The 22,052-nt window shown below is 52.4% G+C and overlaps 2 protein-coding genes across 3 annotated transcripts; one reads left to right on the plus strand and one right to left on the minus strand.

The window, feature by feature from the left end:
• Positions 1-1,695: 1,695 nt before the first annotated feature.
• CUNH11orf24 (chromosome unknown C11orf24 homolog) lies at positions 1,696-11,570 on the minus strand. 2 transcript variants are annotated; one of them, XM_004759558.3, is made up of 4 exons: positions 11,403-11,570; positions 7,526-7,725; positions 3,832-4,005; positions 1,696-3,091 (listed from the first exon to the last, which is right to left on the minus strand). In XM_004759558.3, the coding sequence occupies exons 3-4, from the start codon at positions 3,905-3,907 to the stop codon at positions 1,977-1,979; spliced, it is 1,191 nt and encodes a 396-aa protein (XP_004759615.1). In that variant the 5' UTR covers positions 3,908-4,005; positions 7,526-7,725; positions 11,403-11,570; the 3' UTR covers positions 1,696-1,976. The 2 variants fall into 2 exon arrangements, with proteins under 2 accessions (XP_004759615.1, XP_004759616.1); XM_004759559.3 differs by having other exon boundaries at positions 7,513-7,725.
• Positions 7,119-13,228, plus strand: LOC123388307. Its single transcript, XM_045067783.1, has 4 exons — positions 7,119-7,142; positions 7,466-7,615; positions 11,416-11,910; positions 12,009-13,228. The coding sequence occupies exons 1-4, from the start codon at positions 7,119-7,121 to the stop codon at positions 12,042-12,044; spliced, it is 705 nt and encodes a 234-aa protein (XP_044923718.1). The 3' UTR covers positions 12,045-13,228.
• Positions 13,229-22,052: the final 8,824 nt, after the last annotated feature.

A 22,052-nucleotide genomic window follows, 5' to 3' on the forward strand; every position in this document is an offset into this window, starting at 1 on the left:
TACTTTAAAATCTCTTAAAAAAAAAAAAAAAAAAAGCATGTAGGGTGGTTGGTGGGACCCTGGGCTGAAGGCCAAGTCTCTAGCTCAGGTAAACACCAACGCCTTTAGGTTTAGGAAGAATTCCAAAGGCCCAACACACTCCACGGGCCGGTGCTGAGCTTGGCCTTGGACACCATGAGTTGAGGCACCTGTGGCCCGCACGGGGAGCCAAAACGACTAGATGATCGGGAACATGAACCCCCAACGAGGGAGGGATGGACACTGCAACCAGTTCTCAGGGGATAAAAGGGCAGGAAGTCCCGGGCTGGGGCAGGGGACGCAGGCAGGCCCTGACACCCCAAGTCTCCAGTCCTTGTGAGTAGCGTGTCGGGCAGAGGCCCCTGGTCGCAAGCTGAAGATGAAAGTCATCCCTGTGGGTCGCCCCCATCCTATCTCCCCAGAAGGGAACAAAGCACCCAGCTTGTGGGACAGCCTCCAAGCTCTGGGTCTCGTGGGAGACTCAACCAGCCAGGGTGTGAAACCCGCCTTTGTAGGTGGGTAGGTCCCAACCCGGGCTGCGAGGGGGCAGCCGGTGGAGGAAAGGGCACCCTCCAAAGCCCCGATCCCCACGCTGACATGCAAAGCTGCTGTCCGGGGACAGTGGTGTAGGCTGGCGGCCGCCCAGGCATTTTCAAGCTCTGGGGGTTTTCTGATGCCCTGCTCCCTGCTCTGCTTCTCCATCCTCGGCTCCTCTGGCATTTCTAGGGGATTCCAGGTCTCCCCATTCCACAGATGAAGAAGCGGAGTTCCAGAACATGCCACACTCGCTCCAAGTCACCCTTGGTCTGGGAACACAGCTTTAGGGGCTGCCCACCAGCTCCCGCAGCCTGGGGCAGGTAGGCAGAGCCAAGGCCATGCCCTAGGGGCAGGTGAGTTGCCAAAGACACAGGACTCCAGAATGGGTTTAACCCCGATGCTGGCCCTCAGTGGGTGACTGCGTCTCCCCCTCCTGTGCCTCAGTGCCCCCACCTTTAGGATGGGGATCTAGTACTTCTGTGCTGGGGCTGAGCAGGGGGTTAGGTTAGTGCGTTAGGCACGAGGACAGCAGCCGGTACTGGACAGGCACTCTGTGTCAACTCTGAGGGCTGGAATCGGAACCCAGGGATATCATCCTGCTCGGGAGAGAGGGCCCTGGGTGCACTCAGGCCTGGGGCTCCCCTGCCTTCTGGGGTGACGTGGGGCAAGGTGCTAATAGGGACAGTCCCACCACACTGGCTGACTGGGTTTCCACGAGGCGAGTGCACAGTGTGAGCTGGGCGGGTTCACTGAGAATCCGTCCCAGCAGGTCTGGGCTGAGCCGCCACAACAGGCAGCTCACCGGCTTAGCGCGTGGGACTCAGCTCTCTCGTGCCCAAATCCGGCTCCAAGCTTGCACCAGTGAACAATTCAGAAAAGGGACATCTGTGGGAAGGCCCTGTCTCCAGGGGGTGCCAGACATGCCCAGGGCCTGTGGCGCCCCTCCCCCCACCCACTGAGCACAGGCACGTTCGGAATTAACAGTGAGGCCCCAGGAAGGGCGCAGACACAGCAGACCCCAGACCCCGGTGTTAACCGTAAATGCTGATGAACATGAACCCCATCACGCGCGTCCCAGGAAGGCCCCCCAGGCGCGATGGCGGACAGGACACGACCTTCACAAATGGGGGGACACGGGTCTGAATGGAAGGTGGTCATTGCTTTAATTCGGGTCAGGATCCACACGGGGGCCCTGCAGCCCCGCCCACGGCGCGATCGCTGCCCGTCGCCTGGACATGATTGTTTACAAAAATAAATACGAAAAAGCAGCCACTCTCGAGTGATCGTGAGCTTAATCCGACCGCGAGGAAATGTGCAGAGACGTCCAGCCTACCTCCTAATTGCACCAAAAGGATCTGGAAGCACTTGGTTTGGTCTCAGAGGCAACAGGCAGGAGGGGCGGGCTGGGCGCGCCCTGCCACTCACATTTCCGAGTCCGCGTACATCCCGTTGATGAGATAGTCCACCTGCGTGTACTCCTTCTTCCTGTAGCTCTCGTAGGCCTGCAGGGCGAGCAGAACCACGACGACGACGAAGAGGGCCACCCCGAGGAAGAGCGCTGCCAGCAGGAAACCCTTGTTCACCAGAGACGGGCTGAGGGGCCTGGTGGTGACCACCACGTACTGGCCTTGGGTGCTGAGCGGGCACAGGTCTGTGGCTGACATCTTCGTGCTCCCGGGAGCCCCCGGCGTCGGGGCGGAGGACGCCGTGCCAGGAGGGGTTTCAGGCGGCACGTGCTCGGGTGTCCGGGCTGTCCCTGGCCCCGCAGCCCCAGGTGTTGATGGAGCAGGGCTCAGCCGGGTCGTGGGGGACGTGGCCTCCCCCTTGGGGGTCGGGCTGGTGGGGGGTACAGGTGATGGCGCTGAGCTGGTGGTCGGCTCCTGGGCATGGGCTGTGGTGGTGGTCCCTGCTGTGGTGGCCACGGGAGTCACGGATGGGCGGGTGGGCTCCGAGGCTGTGCTGGAGAGGGTGGGTGTGGGCCCTCTTGCTGTGTCAGCCGTGGGCCAGCCTGTTGATGCCTGGACGGCGGGGGCTTGTGTGGACACGTTAAGCACTTGGGAACCCGAGGTGGCCGTGGGACTGGCTGTGGAGTTGCCGGGGGTATGCTGGGAAGGGCTGTGTGTGCCCATCGGGGCGTGGGCAGTCATGACAGGCCCAGTGGTGGGCTGAGCACTGGTGGCCAGTGTCGTCAGAGCTGCTGTCCCTGGCAGTGGGCTGCCACTTGGCACCTGTGTGTGGGGGACACGGACGGCGGTGGAGGATGGGGTCCGCTGTGATGCCGCCGGGGCAGGGGGCTGGGGTGCCCTGGAGGCTACTTGTTCAGGGGAACCTTCCGTCCCCTCATCTGTCCTGAGTGTTCTACCTGCTGTGACTGCAGGAGAGCTGGCGTTGGCCACCGGGGTCCCTATGGCCAATGGGACAGGAGAAGGGGTCACTGCGGTCATTATTCCGGATATTCCATTAAGGACTCTGGTAACTGTCAACACAGATACACTTTTCTTGGCTGGATTATCTGTCTGGTTGAGGACTAAGTGCCCTTAAAGTCAGAAAAGGGAGAAAAAGATACCGTCACTTTCTGTCCTGTGCAGGGAGATGGCTCAGAGTGTCTTAGTTTGTGGCCTGTCAGTCTGGCCCGGGTGGCCTTTTGGCCTCAACCCCGTGAGAACGACGGAGGTGAATCGTGAACACGCTTCCCTCCTATCCTCCTGCGTGAGCACACGCAGCCTGCTGCCCCGCAGAGGGGCACTCGGCACTTGGACGTAAGAACTCCCTCGTCCTCTGAACCCGAGCCCGTTGAAGGCTCAAGAACTTCTCTCTTGGGTCCAATTCCCAAAACATCAGTCAGAGGGAAAGTCTCACCTCAGAGGTGTGATTCACCATTAACAAAACCCATCACACCACATGCGCTTTAGAAACCAGATACATCCTCAACAGACAGTCACATCGTAAAACAATTCTTGGCTTTCTGGAAGGATTTGTGGCAGGAATTCCGGGGATGGTCAGTGTGTGGAGTGTAATGAGATATATGATGTGTGAGCGGACGAATCCCCCAGTGAAGATGGGTTTTATAGGAGAAATTGTGCAGGGCCAAGCAAGTGGCCTTGTCAGGACTCAGAGCTCAGAGGCCCAGTCCCCTGGGAGCTTTCTCCCCAAGCTGGCCCTTGGCGGCTCTGGGGCTCGCAACTCGCTGGACTAGGCCTGCACATGTCCCGTGGGCTCAGGATGCTTCGGGATCACTGTTGGCCTGACCAGCAGTCACAGGGTTTTCTCACTTACGTGCATCCTGGGATGGCACTTGGCTCTCGGATAAGGACAAGGAGGAAATCCAAACGAGCACAAGGGCTGTCCACATCTTGTGGGTGAGCTAGGAGCCAGGCTGGGCAGTCCCTGGGGCTCCCAGCTGGCCGCTCCTCCGGCTGTTGGTGACTCCCTGCTGCTTGGCTGAAGGATCTGGTCAAGAAAGGTCTGGTCAGTAATGCACAGCCTCACCTGGGCCATGGGGCATGGTGGGGTGCCTGCCACGGAGGCTTCTAGAAGGTCCAGGCTGCAAACCGAGCTGAGTATTTTGACCAGGGCCTGGCACCCAGAACAGTGTGATACCTCTCATCCACGGCAATCTAGTGACCTGTCCCACACCTGTATTTGATGGGTTTAGAGACTCCTCGACCCACTTTCATTCTGTGTCTCAACCTTTGTAAGCACCCACTTTCCCACCCAGAGTTCCTAGTGTGAAAGAGCAGAAGAGCTGACCTCACCTTTCACATGGGAGATATCCTTTAGCTAGCCAGCCAACTAGCCCCCGTCCATCGTGTGTCACCCATTCACCCATTACCCACCCACCATCCATCCAATATTCCCCGAGTGCCTGCTCATGGGCCGGGCAATGCATGTAGAACAAAAAGACGAAAGCCACACAACTCTGTCCTCTAGGCAGCCTGCCATCCAGGAGGAAACACAGAAAAGAGGTCACTGCAAGCTTCTGCAAGCATAGAGGAGAGGCGTGACTCCGTGCCTGGAGCAGGCAGGGGATGGTGCACGGGAAGGCCTTGACATGTCAGTCGGAGGCTGGTCCTCTGTGTGGAGGCCCCAGAGGTGAGTGGGGGAGGCAGGGTGCTGTGGGGCCTAGGGGAGCCACTGAATTCTGGTGGGTGGAGAGGCGTGGCCAGGGAAGGCTTCCTGGGAAGGCGACAGGTGGGCCATGTTCTGAAGGATGGGTGGGATCCGCCTGGTGGGGAAGGTGTGGGGGGAGGTGGGGGAGAGCACAACAGGTGACAGCACCGGGGCCAGAGGCGGGGAGACAGCGTGCTGAGACCTGGGATCAGACCGGAGATTGGAGGACCACCACGGCACAGCTGGGGTTTGCGGGGGCACCGAGGCCGGTGTGTCACCAGCACGGGAAGATGCTTGGGCAGGAGGGACAGATGAGGGGCAGGCGTGACAGGAGCCCAGTGAGGAGGCGGCAGGGGTAGCAGCACGGGCAGAAGGGGACAAGGCCGCAGGAGCCTGAAGGACTAGACCAGGGGGTGCCACTGCAAGAGACAGAGGTAGTAGCGACGACCTGGTCACCTAGCTATCTGCAGAAACTTCCAGAAATGCCACAACAGCTTGAGCCTCACCAAGAGGAGGACTGGGCCCAGCTAGACCTGGCTTCTCGAGCACACAGGGGTCTCTCCACCCTCACCCCGGGGCCCTCCAGTGTGCTGGTCGGCTGGTGTCCCTCACTGTAGGGGTGCACTGGGAAGCAGAGGGGCCCACTAGCCTTAAGAGTCCCATCACTTCACGCCCTCCTGGTCCTGGGTGGCCCCTAATCCTGTCCTGAGACCCGCGTGGCTGTCAGCAAGGTCCAGGTCCTCTCCAGACAATGATGCAGTCACACGCAGTCATGCTTGGTCCCATGACTAAACACCTCATTTGAAAACAAGCCTGTTGGGAGGAGGGCAGGCAATGGCCCAGGGGCTCCCGAGGGCACCGGCCCGCAGACACCCAAGGCCTTTGGTCTTTCCAGTGGCCCTTACCATGAAGCTCTTGAGTTGCACAGGACGTCATGGAAGGCAGCACTCGAGTCACACTAAGTGAAAATGTCCTGATCGGCTCCTCAGCTGGCATGAGGACTCCCCACTACCCTCAGTGGCCCCACACCTAGGCGGCCCCTGGTGATCGGGCCAGGCTCACCGTCTTTCCACAAGCCCTGAGTCATGAATGAATCACCTTCATGCATCCCCATCCTGGCCCTGATCCGCATGCCACCCCACAGCTTCCAGAAAGATCCTTGGAACCCACAAAGATGATTCTGCCTCCACTGCCTCCACTCAGACCCCACACTATCCCAGGATAACCCCAAAACTCATTAACACGGCCAAGGAGGCCTTCAAAATCTGGCCCAGCTACCTCTGCCCCCCAGGCCCGGCCCCATGGGGCATGTGGAATTCCTGAAGTTTCTAGCCCTGCCCCAGGCTTAGCCACCAGTGTGCCCCAACAAGCCCATCTGGCCCTGCTAGGAGCTCCACCAAGCAGCCCCTGCGTGGCAGAGAGGGACATGTAGAGAGTGGCCGCCCGGTGGCTTTCTGGCTCCTGTGATCAGAGGGGACTGTGGGAAAGTAGCCCCACGACAGGAAAACGGTCCGTAAGGGCTCCTGGGAGCTTAGAGGTCTAGAGGACTCGGCCAGAAGCTACCAATCTGCATCTTTTCTTTTCTTCTTCTAGGTTTAGTTTATTTATTTGACAGAGAGATAGAGCCAGAGAGGACAAGCGGGGGAGGGGTGTAGGAAGAGGGAGAAGCAGTTCTCTCTGCTGAGCAGAGAGCCCAGCGGGACTCGATCCCAGGACCCGGGGATCATGACCCGAGCTGAAAGCAGACGCCCAACCGACTGAGCCGCCCAGGCGCCCCCGCATCTGTTTTCTTGAGTGCAAAAGACATTCTTTGTTCTGACAGAAACAAGTAGGGGGCAGGGTGGGGAGAGAAGACACAGACCAATGCCACAGACGAAAGAACTGAAACTGGAAGGTTTCGGGAACAAAGAAGCCACACTCCCCATGAACTGAGGCCACGCAGCTGGCGCTCAGTGAATAAATGTATTTAAATGGCTCTTTCTTTGGCCGCTCACATCTACTGAATGTATTTAAAATGCTAGCACTGCCGGGCCCAACATGCTCCCTGCACGGCTCTGGGCTCCGCCGGGGGTGGGGAGGATGACCTGACCAGGCTTCCTGCATGCACCCCGGGCACCAGTGCCATCTGCTGCCCCCCTCGCTACAAATCTCCAGGCCAGAGTCAGCAAACTTTTTCTGTAAAGAGCTAGACAGCAAATATTTTAGATTTCATGGGCCATGCCGTCTCTGTCTCAGCTACACTTGTGAACGATGGGTGTGGCTGTGTCCCAATAAAACTTTATTTACAAAAACAGGCAGGAGGCGGGACTCGGCCCCCCGGCCATAGTTTGCCAACCCTGTTCTAGCACTGGAAGGAACTCCAGAGCGGATAATCGAGCTTAGGGAGAGAGGCACTGAGTCACAGTGCCGAATGGATTTCCTCCTTTTCTTTCAGCTCCTCATGCGGAACAGACATGGACTGGACTGTCTCGCTGGCGGTCAGGGGATAGACTCTGGCCTCTCTCCTCCCAGGATGACTGCTGCTAGGCGGCTCCTCACCCCCCAGCCCCAGCATCGGTGAGGGGCAAGCATTGCGAGATCTCAACACCAGGCCCAGAGGAAAGCTGCTGCGGTTTGGGAGCCTGTGTCACCAGAACAGCAGAGGGCCACAGAGGACCATGTGCTCCGAGCCCCTCCTATCTGTCCCTGCTCCTAGCCCCGCCCTCCTGGTCTACCTGGGAAGGGAAAACCGCTGTCCATGAAATGCCACAGAACAGGCCACTCTGGGCTCTGCTGTCTGTCCTTTTCCCCCACTTTGCAGCGAAGCCCTCGAGGGGCCCTCTCAATGGTGAGCAAGTGGACACTCACCGTGGACACTCACCAGACGCAGCTGCTCCGGGCAAGCTCCCACGCTGGGCCCTTGTCCTCCCTGGAGAGTGGCGGGCTTGGCACCGTGTGCTTGCGGGGCGAGGTCTGGCTTTGCAAGAGGTGAGAGCAGCCTCGAGGAGCACTTGCAGGCCACGGCATGCTTTGTGGCCACGTGGGACATGGGCAGATGCCCCGCTCTGGGAACAGACGCATCTACGGTTCAAAAAAGAGTAAATACTCCTTAGGTAAAGCAGAGGGGGGCAAAGCCTGGGGAGGAGGGATTCACTGGCAGAACAGCCTTAAATAGACCGTTGTGCTGGGAGACTGACAATGTCTATTAGAACTTTCAATGTTGGGCATCTGGGTGGCTCAGGGGGTTAAAGCCTCTGCCTTTGGCTCAGGTCATGATCTCAGGGTCCTGGGATCGAGCCCCACATTGGGCTCCCTTCTCTCCCCACCCCTGCCTGCCTCTCTGCTTACTTGTGATCTCAAATAAATAAATAAAAATCTTAAAAAAAAAAAACTTTCAATGCCAAGACTTGGCAATGGAGCGCTTTCTACTGCTGGAATTTCTTCCAGGGAAGCAAGTGGATGGATGTCTAAAGATGGAGGTCTAAAAAGATGTTCATCATGGTGTTATTTATAACAGCAAAACAACTGGTGTAGTTTTAGAAGATATGGCCCCACCCACATATCAAATACTATGGCAGCTGTTCAAAAAATATACAACTTCCGGGTGCCGGGGTGGCTCGGTCGGTGGAATGTGTGGCTCTTGGTCCCAGATTGTGAGTTCGAGCCCCACACTGGATACAAGGATTGCTTAAAAATAAAGTCTTAAAAAAATATATAGCTTTCTCTTTATTGACATGGGCCACATGTACCAATAGATGAAAAAAAGCAGGTCATACAACAGTATATGCACCAGGATTCTCTTTTTATTTAAGCAGACATTTGTTGGGGCACCTGGGTGGCTCAGTCAGTTAAGCGTCTGCCTTTGGCTCAGGTCATGGTCCCGGGGTCCTGGGATTGAGCCCCATGTCGGGCTCCCTGCTCCGCGGAGAGCCTGCTTCTCCCTCTCCCACTTCCCCTGCTTGTGTTCCCTCTCTCGTTGTCCCTCTCACTGTCAGTTAAATAAAGAAAATCTTTAAAAAAATAAATAAATAGACATTGGTTAAGGGATCTGGAGAGATTTACACCAGAGCGTTAGTGATAGTTATGCCTGGGGAACAAATTTACTGGTGATTTTCATTTTCCATCATTTTTTTTTTTCTTGCACAAGCATTTTGGAAAACATTTCGACCCATGAAGGAAAACGATGTCTGATTTTCTTCAGGTATTTGAGCTGCAGGGGCAGAGAGGCACAGAGTAACCCTGCTGGATATAGTTTTTCACATGTAGATTTTAATGATTTAGAGAAACTCCATAATTTATGTATCAGGAACTTCATTCTTCTAGGAGCTAGCCACAACTTCAGAGGAATCAGGAGGACAGTTGTAATGCAAAGACAGTAACCAGCACAAATGTTTCTCTCCCTGGTGACTATTTAATGGAAACTTGGGAGATTAAGAAATAGCGCCTCACCTCCTTAGGAGGTGGGGATGGTGAGGACCCCCATGGGCTTACTCTCTAATACAAACTCCCACAGGTGTACACACAGGCACACACACGCACACACACATGTGTGCAATTGCACACACAGTTACAAACACATGTGGGTGCACAGACGGAGCATGTTTCTAAGACTATGTCAAAGAAACTCCACAAGTTTCTCTAGAAACTTCTACCGGACACCATCACTGCTTATGTACTCCCAGCCCCTGGCGCTGGTGGTCACTCCTACAGAGATGGGAATTGGCCACCCATAGAGTCCAGAACAGGCCCCTCATTGGGCCGTGACTTCATCTGTCTGGAAGGTTCTGCCTTCACTTTCCAAAAGCACATTCTAAATGTCAAGATTCACGTGTGAGGACCTGCACTGATCTTTGTAAGCTGACTCACAATGGACAAACCATGAGCAAGATTTAAATGATACTCCGTCCTGCAAAGGCTTCCCAAAGCTTTAAGCGAGGGGCCGGCCAGTCATTCTCATTATTAGGGTGCAGGGAGACTAGGTAGCTCGAGGCCTCAGACTATAATAGATGGAAAGAAAAGAGACCACTGGTGCAAGAAGGGAATAAACAAGAAAGAATGAAGTTACTGTTAAATGGAAGACCCACAGGTGGAGAGACAGGGGCGGGGCTGCTTCTGGGATCCCCTCTTTTTCAGCGGTCAGCTCCCCACAAGTTCCGCTGGGGGGGAGCACCCCGAGCCAGGTGACCCTCCATTAGAAAGGCATCCCCGGACTGTGGCCCTAGGTGTCAACTTCCTGATCCTTATCTGGTCCATGATCTCATGATACCTTCCAATACCCCTTGTCTCTGCATTATTATGTTCCCAACCTTGGCTTGATTTTTTTTAAAGATTTTTAAAATTTATTTGAGAGAAAGAGAGAGCAAGAGCAGGGGGAGCTGCAGAGGGAGATGGAGGAAGCAGGCTCCCCACTGAGCCAGGGAGCCCAACATGGGGCTTGATCCCAGGACCCTGAGATCACTACTCAAGCGGAAAGCAGATGCTCAACGAATTGAGCCACCCAGTTACCCCTTGGCTTCAGTTTTACAAAAACTCTTTTAGGAACCTGTTACATGCTGATTACATGGCCGCAGACTCTGAATGGCTGGCTTCCTTCTCCTGGCCTAGATTGTTCCCAGGAGCTTATACAAGTAACCCTTAGGCTTGGTAAGGGATTATAGGTGTCACCCCCACATTCTATCAGTCCAGTAAGATCTAAATCAGCAGCAGCATGGCCTGGGCCCCTACCCCAAGCTGGACAAGCTTTATACAGCAAGGAGCAGGAAGTGCAGAAAACAAATACAGGGCAAACCCTAGATACCTAATCCCAGCACCTCACCTGGCTGAACTTTGGCAGCAGAACCCAAGGAACACAGGTGTGTGGTTTTGCGTATACAGACATTGCCCTGTGGTCTAAAGGACGTGTCTTCGTGGCAGATGGGAACTGAAGTGGATATCATCCTAATTACCCTGCTTGCTTCTGTAAGTTTAAGTTCTGTAAGTTTCTGCACCTTTTTGTATCACAGCTAAATGCTGATCAAAGGCTAGTTTTCGCTGGCACTGTGGGCAAATCTGGCACTCCTTTGTCCATGAAGCAAGTCCTGACTATAGGTGGAAAATTCGTATTTTAAATATTTTCCTCACCGATTTCAGGGAAATTTTTAAAGATGCTTCCTCCGGGTGGTAAAAATAACTGCATGTTGGGATAGGCAGGTTTCTAAGCATGATGTTTATGTCTTATGGCAAACCATGTGGATGCTGATTCCGCCTCTCAGCCCGATCGTGAGCTGCACACAGTAAGCAGCCACCGGGCTCCCACGGGGGAGGGAGGCAGGCGGATGGAAAGGCACAACCCCTCCCAGGTGGAGGGCCTGGGGAAGGCCTGGGTCACCTAAAAAGCCAATTCTTTCTTGGAGGGCAGCACTCTGGGGCCCAGCCTTGCCCCGGGAAAACCTTTCAGTTCCCCGCGCATTTGGGAGTGTCCCGACTCTCCCACCCTCCGCTCCCAAACTCCAACGAGCCGGCCTCTCCCCGGGTTAGGGATACCCCCTGCAGCCCTCCTCCCCCCGCTCCGGCCTCTCGGTCCCCCATCGGTGCCCCACCTGACTCCCTCCGTTCCTTCCTCCCTCCTGGCCTCCTCGTCTTGCACCTGTGCCCCCACTGATCTTTGCCTCTTGTGCCCCCATTCAAGCTTCCTCCTGCCCCCACCTCCCTCCTTCGCTCGCAAGCCGGTTCAGGGAGCCGTGACAACAGCTCCCCGGCCGGCGGCGCGGGCCCCTTACCCGGGCGCGGCAGGCCTGCGGCGGCCGGGCGGCCGTCGGACGGCGGGGGAAGTACCCGCGGCCCGGCGTGGAGACGTGGCCGGCAGCGGAGCAGAGCACCGGAGCCAAGACTGCTCAAGGCAGCCGCCCCAGCTCGGGCCCCGCCCGGACCGCCCCGGAACTGACGTCACCGGAGGCGGGCTCGAGTGGGCGGGGCAGCCCCGCCCGGAGCAGGGAGGGGCCCGCGGTGCCAGGAGCCGCCGAAAGGGTGCCGGAAGCGAGGGGCGTGGTTGTCCTCAGGCTCCGCCCACCGCGGGGCGGCTCGGACTCCGTCGAGCTCGTGGCCGGAAGCGGCCGGGAGCCGCGGTTTCGGACTGGCGTGCGGCGGAAGTGGTGGTGCTGCGCCTCAGCAGCTGGCCTGTGGGAGCTCGGACGAGCCCCGACAGCGCGCAGGGGCCCGCGCCCTGGGGTGGCCCTCAGTGCCGCCCTCCTCCCTCCCACTCAGCCCAGCCCCGGGGGGGTCCAGTCGGTAAGGAGTCGTGGGGGTGGTGGCCCCGCGCGGGGTTCCGTGTCTGACCTGCAGGTTCAGTGCCACAGCTCTGTGGGGGCTTCGTGCCTCTTTCACAGATGCAGAAGCGGAGACCCCGTGTCCGGCCGCTGTGAGACGCCGGGGAACGACGGGGCCGCGTGGAGCGCGAGGGAACGTGCGTAGCACCTGACCTAGACGGAGGCTGTGCGAATGGCTGGTTGTGTGACCGAACCCCGCTCTGTGTAAAGCTCCCTCGGGACCCCCACGTGCGAAGGAAGCCTGTCTGCGAAGGCTGGTCTCCGAAGGCTTTATTTTCAGGCCGCCGTGTAGCCTGCCCTGGGGTCCTGGGGTCCTGGGGTCCTGGCTGAGAGACGAAGCCAGGCGGTGTGCGGAGAGGAGGTCACCTCCCTGCTCGGAGCGCGGGGAGCGCCTGAAAGGCAGTCGAGAGCCGCCAGCCCCAGTTCGACCTCCTCCTTTCGAGTGGCGTAGAACTGCGCTGCGCACGCGAGTTCGCCGCGACCCAGGCCAGGTGCGGGGCGTCGCGAGGACAAGATGCTTTTGCTTTGAGTTTGCTCTGATCTCCCCAGCTCGCTCGCTTCCAGCAAGGGCAGCGTCTGTGTTCAGGAGAAGATATCCCCACTGGCCGGTTGTAGTTCTGCGCCGGACTTCCTCAGAAATCGGTTTCTGCGGCTGTTTTCCTCTTCGGCAAAATCAGGACGATTTTTACTGCTGAGGCTGAAATTAAAAAGGTAAAGACACGCGCCTCCCTGAAGACCTCCTAGTCTAGGGAACGGTCTGTTGGGCCTCTGTCTGCTCTTGCAAGTCAAGTTTTATTGGGACACGGTTACACCTTTTAGGTATCGTCTAGGCTTTTGCACCGCAAGGACAGAGTTGAATAATTGCAGTAAAAACTGTGTATGACCCACGACACCTGAAATACGTACTGCCTGGTCCTTTACAGAAAATATTTGCAAGCCCCCAGCCCAAGGTGTTACTAGAAAATGGTTTTCAGATGACAGTGGCACTATGTTGCCATGATGGTCCAGAAGACAGGGAAGTTCATTCTCTTGTAGAGGAATCTTGCACCTTTCCAGTGAATTGGGCTTACCTGGAGCCTGGTGTCAAGCATAGCTCTGGGAACTGCATAGCTGCTTCTGCAGAGTATTATGAAGAGTAGAGAGCAGGGCTCTGCGCTGCTGTTGGTGGTAGTGGATTCCGTTAAGTGAAGGCTTTTCTCTCAGGGTACAGATGATCTCCAGTGCTTTCTATGCAAAAGAGCTAATAATAAACTCAGAGCCCAGTGTTCTTAGTTGTTGAATTGCGTTATTATTTGAATATACTCCATGCTCTGGAGTAACCCTGCCTGGCTTCAAACTCCAGCTCCACTTTTTAGCTTGGGGACAGTGAGCGAGAGGTTTGGTCTTTCTGTGCCTCAGTTTTATCGTTACTCAGGGTAGTCCAGTTCAGCCAGGTTTCCATGAAGACCGAATTAGTGAATTCTGAACCATCACTCCTGGAGGAAAAAACATGGGCAAAAATTTCCCTTCATGCTCAGCCCTTCATTGTCATTATTAATTGAAGCTTCCTTTTTACTCCATAAACAGAAAATTAAGGACATAAAAATTATGAGAATTTGTAGACGAAAAAGACTGGTAATGATGAGGATAGAAATATAATTCTGTATGCATTATTGGGCTGATGTTCCTGACCCATCACTTATAGTGTTCAGAAATATTAAGTTTGGGGGCTCAGTGGGTTAAGCCTCTGCCTTCAGCTCAGGTCATGATCTCAGGGTCCTGGGATCAAGCCCCACATCGGGCTCTCTGCTTGGTGGGGAGCCTGCTTCTCCCTCTCTCTGCCTGCCTCTCTGTCTGCCTGTGATCTCTCTCTTTCTGTCAAATAAATAAATAAAATCTTTAAAAAAAAAATACTAAGTTTGACAGTCTCCTAGCTAATTACCCAAAGGAAATGAAAACATATGCACCCACAAACACCTGCATGAAAATGTCTACAGCAACTTTATTCACAATTGCCAAAAGCCGAAACACTCAAATGTCAATCAGTGGGTGAGAGGATATAACAATCAGTACATCTATATAATGGACTACTACTCAGCCATAGAAGGCAGAATTACTGTTAGTAGTCACCAACACTGAAGAATCTCAAAAGCATTATGCTAAGAGAAACCAACGAGACAAAAGAAACTATTGTTGAGGAAGGTCATTGAGAGGACGTGAGCTTCGGTTGAACTGTGAGCTGGAGCCCGGCACTCAGAGGCTACTCAGCTTCTGTCCCTGGAATGTGGGTTCTGCTTGCCTTTCCCTCTCCCAGCGGCTGCTGCAAGGATATAGGCTTGAGATAGTGACGTGATGTTGAGAATACCTGCACGTTTATGGTCCTGAACCTGAGATATAATTACCTCAAATGTCTAAAAGAGTCGACTTAAAAGTCAATTAAAAGGGGCGCCTGGGTGGCTCAGTGGGGTACAACCTCTGCCTTCGGCTTGGGTCATGATCTCAGGGTCCTGGAATTGAGCCCCACATCGGGCTCTCTGCTCAGCGGGGAGCCTGCTTCCCTTCCTCTCTCTGCCTACTTGTGATCTCTGTCAGATAAATAAGTAAAATCTTTAAAAAAAAAAAAAAAAGTCAGTTAAAAGCTATAAGAACAAAAAAAATTTTGTAAGAGCAAGTCAATCATCTGTCTGGATGCAAAATAAATACACAACAGTAGATTTCTTGTATACCAACAGTAACAAGCTAAAAATTTTTTATAATTAATTAATTAATTAAAAGTAGGCTCCACACTCAATGGTGGGGCTTGAACTAATGATGCCAAAATCAAGAGTCATATGCTTTACCTACTGAGCCAGCCAGGCACCCTTAAAAAAATTTTAACATCTGTTACTCTGATAACAAAATTATAAAATACCTAGGGATACATTAGTAGAAACATTCAGGACTTACACAGGCTTTCTGATTTGCTTTATACGGAGAACTTAAACTTGAGTAAGCAAAGAGGTGCATCACGTTTCTGGACTGAAAAATGAAATCTCATAAGATGTCAATTTTCCCAAGTTAATCCACAGGTTTAATGCAATTTTTAAAAGATTATTTATTTATTCATTTGCCAGAGAAATAGAGGTCACAAGTAGGCAGAGAGGCAGGCAGAGGGAGAGGGGAAAGCAGGCTCTCCCAGAGAGCCCGATGCGGGGCTTGATCCCAGGACCCTGAGACCATGACCTGAGCTGAAAGAAGGGGCTTAACCCACTGAGCCACTCAGGTGCCCAGGTTTAAAGCAATTCTTAAAAAAAAAAAAAAAAAAAAAAAATCCAAATCCTCATTTTGTTTTCTTTTGGAACTTGAGAAAATAATTCTAACGTTTGGACAGCCTGCTGGCTCAGTCAGTAGAGCACGTGACTCTAGATGTCAGGGTCATGAGTTCAAGCCCCATGTTGGGCGTAGATGCTACCTAAAAAGGCCCCATGCCTTGAAAAATGCACATGAAGTTGCTTCTGTTCCTCAGACGAACCACCCTCTACCGCTCCTGGGCACTGCCTTCTACCAACCTCCGCATCCCACCTCTGATGGCATCAGGCCACTGTCATCCCCCATCCCTCCTTTGATATCATCAAGGGGGCTTCCATGGTTTGTGCGCTCTGATTCAGAGTCCTATCTGAATTATTGCACGGGTCCATTTGTTACTTGAACCACAATTTCAGGACCCTGTCATCATTCATGTGCAGAGGCTCCCCACTCTTGAGCCATCCTTCCAGCTATCCAACCTCATTACTCCCACTGCACCTGCCCATGAGCCTCCCCCTACCTGTAGCCCGTTCCCCTCTCTGCTTTCTTGCCCTTTGCCCTGCCATCCTCCAGCTGGGATTCTGCGATCCAACAAGCAAGTCACTCTAATGCAACAACTTCAACTTCTGTGTTCTTCAGCTTGCCCATATGGCAACACCATGTCCCTGGATGAGTCCAGCAGTCTACCTCTTTCCTGCCTACACCTGGGTGCTGAAGAAGACCCGTGGTGTCCAGCCTTGGCAGGGCCCTCTGGGCTGCCAGAACTCCCACACTTTCCTCGGAGGCCCTTTGCTTCTACTTCCTTCCACCCTCTTCAAAGCCCCATACTCCCCCTCTCCACTGGCACACAGGCAGGCCTGGCCCACAGCCACCCTTTCCTTCTCCCTTCCTATTAAGATGGAAGAGGAGTTCCCTCCTGTGGAAGATGATCTCCTCACCTGATATCCAGTGTTTTTTGTAGAACTCAGGACTGCCAGCCAACAATTCCCCTTCCATCTGATGTACTTGTCCCTCTCTACTGGCATCTTCCCATTAACACTCTAACACTTGGGTTCTCATCTAACTTGTGAGTTGGATATTTATTCCGTTAATGCTCCATCCTGTCTTTTTTTTCTAAGATATGTGTATGAGACTAAAAATGCCTTCTCTGTACCCCACAGTTTGGGGATATAGTATTCTTATTATTTTTCTCATTCAAAGTTTTTCTCAATTCCTGTCTGAATTATTCCTTGTATTCATTTGTTACTTGAATATGTGTGTCTTTATTTCCCAGCAAATAGGGATTTTCCAACTTTTTGTTTCATTTTGGTTTCTAATTAGTTGTGCTGCGGTCAGAGAGAATGTGCTGTAGTATATCATCCCTTGAGATTTTCTGGAACTGCTTTATGGGCCAGGATATGGTCACTTTGCACAAATGTTCTGAGTGTGCCTGAAAAAAAATGTGTGATCTTCATTGCTCTATACCCATAAATCAAGCTGTTCGCTATTTATGTTTTCCAAATCTATATCCTTACTAATTCTTTGTCTACTTGTTCTGTCAATTAGTGAGAGAGAAGGGCTAACCTAGCCTGTGAATTACAGCTTTTCCATTTCTCTTTGGTGTTCTATCCATTTTTGCTTTACTTACTAAAAGGCTGTGTTATTAGGTGCATATCAGTTTATTTTCAAGTCTGTATTTATTTATTTATTTATTTGAGAGGGAGAAAGCATGAGCAGGAGAAGGGGCAGAAGGGGAGGGAGGAAGACTCTACAGGTGATTCCATACCAAGCCGGAACCCAGTGCAGGGCTCAAACCGTTGACAGTAAGATCATGACCCAGGAAAGGAGCCTGCTCTAAGTCAGACTTGCAGGCAGCCACACTGAGATCTCTAGCAACAATGCAGGAAGGTAAACATCACTCTCGCAACAACCAGCCCGGTATGGCCAGGATTTTATTAACAACTGCCCATCTCCATAATTTTTGTCCCTGCTTTCACTGAAGGCCAACCACGGGAAGCCAAGTATGCTCCCCTTGCCAGTCACATAGGACTACCCACTTCTAGGCAGTCTGCCTACAACTTCCCAGGCCAACAGCCTCCAATCAGGGCACACGTGGAGCCTTCCCTTCCCCACAATAGAACCGTCCCGCCCTTCAGCCTACCTGAGTTTCTGCTAACCATGAGCAATGGTGGTTCACTTCTTTGCTGTAGCAAGCTTGACTCAGTAGCCTCAGCTTGTTTCGTTTGGGCGGTCTTCGTTTACTTCCACGCTTACTGTTCAACTCTTTCCCTACAGCAGAAGTGACCCTCTTTGGGGGCTGCAGAGTGTTCCTGTCCACCACATGGGCCCCTCAGTTTGCAGCTGGGAAAGGACAGTGTCCTGCCCAGCACAGCTCTGCGGAGGGCCTGGCTTGCTGAGTGCTTTGCAGCCAGGTCCCTCGAACAAAGGCTCCCTTTTCGTCCACTACGTGTGGACTTTCTGCTGCCCAAGAGACACATTTGCAGTTAGGTTCCTGGAAGTCAGACTCGGAGATGCCTGGGGTTCGAGTGCAAGAGTTTATCACGCAGGTTTTTGGGACAGACACCCATGGGGAAGTGCAGGATGCAGAAATAGACCAAAGAAGGCTCTGGACTGAGATGGGGCCAGAGCAGAGCCTCAGGTCATTCTACAGGGCTCTCTGCAGGGGGACGAGGGGCTGGGCCTGAGTCTTTATGCCCCGACATCAGCCAGTCATTGAACGAAGCTGCCCCAGGAAGGGGCCGTGACCTTGGGACAGGCAGCTTCCATTGTCCAAGATCAAGTTCAGGAGAGGGACTCCACTGAGAGCAGCTGGCTGCCCTCGATCCAAGCCACCAGGGAACAAGTGCTTCAGTCCCAGGGGAGGAAGGGTGGGTGGGTGGGGTCTGTCAGGGTACACTGCAGAACCCTAGAGCCTGCCCTATCAGAAGCCAGAGGAACCTGCATATTTGCACTGGCGAAGAAATCAATGGCAGTCGGCTTGTGGACTTCAGTGCCTCCAGAGAGTGAGGGCAAGCCAAACAAGGGGGCTCCCACGGAGTCAGAGCTCACAGAAGAGCCTGGGAGAGTCTAATAGGAGCCTCACAGTGGGCGCACATAGGCCATATACAGTTTCCCCAAACCAAAAAGACATCATTTCCAACATTAACAATTCAAAAGAGGAAATATGAAAAAACAATAGTCACAGGTGAGAACCTTCTGAAAGATCAGATGGAAAGCTGAGAGCAGAAAGCAAAATTATAGTGAAAATGGAAATTGACACGAAGAGAGCAGAGATCTGCAAGTCAGATCTAGAAGGCCTCTGCTGCGAAGGATGAAACTTCCAGAAGGGAAAGGGGGTTAGTAATGGGGTAGGGATGACAGGAGTAACAGCGCTGGCCCCACCAGCCTGCGAAGAATATGGGGAGGTGCCCAGGACATAGTATCAGGTGGAAAAAAAAAAAAAAAGATAAAAACTGCATATAAAATGCAATTACTCTTTTGTATTTCATGAATTCCATGTGACTGTATTTCCAGTTTAAAAATGTAAAGAACAGGGGCGCCTGGGTGGCTCAGTGGGTTAAAGCCTCTGCCTTCAGCTTAGGTCATGATCCCAGGGTCCTGGGACCGAGCCCCGCATCGGGCTCTCTGTTCAGCAGGGAGCCTGCTTCGTCCTCTCTCTCTTCCTGCCTCTCTGCCTACTTGTGATCTCTGTCAAGTAAATAAATAAAATCTTTAAAAAAAAATGTAAAGAACAAAATAAAAGATGCAGTTAAAAGAAGAATGTAAAAATATGTATAAATGTAGGGGGAAAGTGGTTAAATCATCCTCTTTCTCTCTCTCTCCCTCTCTCTCTTTTTAGCTGAAATGATTAAACAGCTAGAAATCCCAAGACAATCAACATAATAATAATAAAAAAAAAAAGATGCACCTTGCCCTTGATCTTGGTTTTTTTTTTTTTTAATTTTTTAAAAGCTTTTTTTTTGAATTTATTAATTTGACAGAGAGAAATCACAAGTAGACGGAGAGGCAGCCAGAGAGAGAGAGAGAGAGAGATAGGGAAGCAGGCTCCCTGCTGAGCAGAGCTTAAACCACTGAGCCACCCAGGCGCCCCCCTTGATCTTGGTTTCTAAATACCCTTCTTTTTTTTTTTTTTCTTTTAAGTAGGCTCCACATGTAGCATGGAGCCCAACACAGAGTTTGAACTCATGACTCTGAGATCAAGACCAGAGTTGAGATCAAGAGTCAGATGCTTAACCCATTGAGCCACCCAGGTGCCCCTAAAAACCACTCTTTGTAAAAGGAACAAGGTTCCCTGGAGAACTGGTGAAGTGATTGACTCTAGGGCTGGGCAGGGAATATGCCAGATAATCCCAAAGGACCTTTAGAGTCAACAAGTAGGGAAATGCTGAAAAGAATACAAATAATTGGGGTGCCTGGGTGGCTCAGTGGGTTAAAGCCTCTGCCTTTGGCTCAGGTCATGATCCCAGGGTCCTGGGATCGAGCCCCGCATCAGGCTCTCTGCTCAGCGGGGAGCCTGCTTCTCCCTCTCTCTCTGCCTGCTTCTCTGCCTACTTGTGATCTCTGTCTGTCAAATTAATAAATAAAATCTTTAAAAATAAAAAAAGAATACAAATAATTATACAGTGCCCCTAATGGAGGGTGTTTGTCAAAGGAGCACAGGAGCCCACTGAAGGGGTTTCCAGTGACTGCAGCTGAAGAAATTTGAGCAAGAAAACAAATAAAATAGTATTGAACTAAGGCCTAAGTATAAAATAAATACCCACAAGTGATATAAATAAATGTCTGGTACGTACATAGGAGCGGGTCATGGGGGGCAGGAGTTCAGTGTCCTATGCAGAAGAATTGTTTTTTTTTTTTTTTTAATTAAGATTATTTATTTATTTATTGACAGACAGAGATCACAAGTAGGCAGAGAGGCAGGCGGTGGGGGTGGGTAGGTTTCCCGCTGAGCAGAGAGCCTGATATGGGGCTCGATCCCAGGACCCTGAGATCATGGCCAGAGCTGAAGGCAGAGGCTTAACCCATTGAGCCACCCCGGCGCCCCACAGAATTGTAAATAACATATATAGATGGCCACTGTTGGGGAGGTGGAGAACCTCGTCCTTCCTTCTCTGTGGGCTGCCCCGAGGGATTTCCTTCCAAAAAGCACAGTGTGGAAACGAAGTGAGTAACTTTGCCATGAGGAAATCTCACACACACCTCAGGCTGTCAAGGTCATCATGAACGGTGGTAAGCCAGTCATATTGACGTTTCCTTCGTGTGATGTGATGAACCTCTGTGACCTGATGAACCTCTGTGACCTTCCTCCTCCAAGCCCCTAAACCCTGTCTAATCATGAGGGGAAAGACTACAAAGGAGAGATATTCTACGTACAGACTTGTGACCAGTGCTCCTGGAAAATGTCCAGGTGAGCCAAAGCAAGGACAGTCTGAGAGACTGTTCCAGCCCAGATAAGCCTATGAAGAGAGGATTAGATGTGAGGTGACATCCCACAGGGGCTCCTGGAACGGAAAAAGAACAGGTAGAACTACGGAAATCTGGGGATGCCTGGGTGGCTCAGTCGGTTAGGTATCAGACTTTTTTTTAAAGATTTTATTTATTTGTCAGAGAGAGAGAGGGAGAGAGAGAGAGAGCACACAAGTAGGGGGAGCGGCAGGCAGAGGGAGAAGCAGGCTCCTCACTGAGCAAGGAGCCCAATAAAGGGAGGACTTGATCCCGGTTACTTGGGGTCATGACCTGAGCCGAAGGCAGATGCTTAGGAAGTCATACACAGACATATTGGAAAAGAAAGAGTAAAACTCTCTCTCTTTGGTAGCAATATGATTAAATAGAAAGCCCAAGGTAGAAAAATTTTAAAATCAGGCTCAGTGGGTGGCTCAGTGGGTTAAAGCCTCTGCCTTCTGCTCGGGTCATGATCCCAGGGTCCTGGGATAGAGTCCTGCATCGGGCTCTCTGCTCGGCAGGGAGCCTGCTTCTCCCTCTCTCTGCCTCCCTCTCTGCCTGCTTGTGGTCTCTGTCTGTCAAATAAATAAATAAATAATCTTTTAAAAAAAATAAAGTAATTACAATACAGGGGCGCCTAGGTGGTTCAGCTGGTTAAGCATCTGACTCCTGATTTTGACTCAGGTCACGATCTCAAGGTCATGAGATCCAGCCCCCTGTCGGGCTCCATGCTGGGCGTGGAGTCTGCTTGGGATTCTCTCTGCCCCTTCCCACCCTGCAGGTGTGCATCTTCTCTCTATATAAATAAATAAGTAAATAAATTTAAAAATTAAAATAAAAAATAAGATGAAACAGACTTAGTACTCAGATCTTGGTTTCTAAATACCGTTCTCTCATCCAAGGAGCCAGGACTTCTGGGAGAACCGATGATTTTAGCTCTGGGGCAGGGAAAATTGAAGATGGTCCCGGAATGTTTATGGGGCCAGACATTAGGGAAGCACGGGGGGGCGGCTCACATTCGTTACAGGGACAGGAGCCAAGTACAGAGCTCCCATGACCAGCACTGCAACAGCTGGGCTCACAAAATAAAGAAGGGCAGTATGTGATTAGGACCCAAAGAATAAACCCGATACCCGTGGGTCCACACTCATCTACACAAGTGAGAAAAACGAAGAAACCCACAACGCTGTCCTACGGTTTCTCAGGCTCACGTGGCTTCCTCCCACACACACAGCGGACGTTACCACTACTGCGTACATTTATTTTGTTTTAACCAAATGTTTCCCACTTTTGTTGCCTCCCTTTCCCCTAAGAACGTGTTTAAGCACCGTCTTTTCTGAGGGTGCACTGGCGAACTCTCTTCGTAATGTCTGAAAACGGTTTTCCTTGCCTCCAAGC

The sequence above is a fragment of the Mustela putorius genome, unplaced genomic scaffold (assembly GCF_011764305.1).
Source record: "Mustela putorius furo isolate JIRA1106 unplaced genomic scaffold, ASM1176430v1.1 tig00000127_pilon_pilon_pilon, whole genome shotgun sequence".
NCBI lineage: Eukaryota > Metazoa > Chordata > Mammalia > Carnivora > Mustelidae > Mustela > Mustela putorius.

Coding starts and splice junctions, on each gene's coding strand:
- LOC123388307 (XM_045067783.1), top strand. CDS start 7,119: ATGGACTGGACTGTCTCGCTGGCG. Junction 7,616..11,415: donor CCGTGTGCTTGCGGGGCGAG/GTCTGGCTTTGC, acceptor CGGGCGCGGCAG/GCCTGCGGCGGCCGGGCGGC. Junction 11,911..12,008: donor GCCCCGGGGGGGTCCAGTCG/GTAAGGAGTCGT, acceptor CCTCTTTCACAG/ATGCAGAAGCGGAGACCCCG.
- CUNH11orf24 (XM_004759558.3), bottom strand. CDS start 3,907: ATGTGGACAGCCCTTGTGCTCGTTTGGATTTCCTCCTTGTCCTTATCC. Junction 3,092..3,831: donor AGTGCCATCCCAGGATGCAC/GTAAGTGAGAAA, acceptor TCTGACTTTAAG/GGCACTTAGTCCTCAACCAG.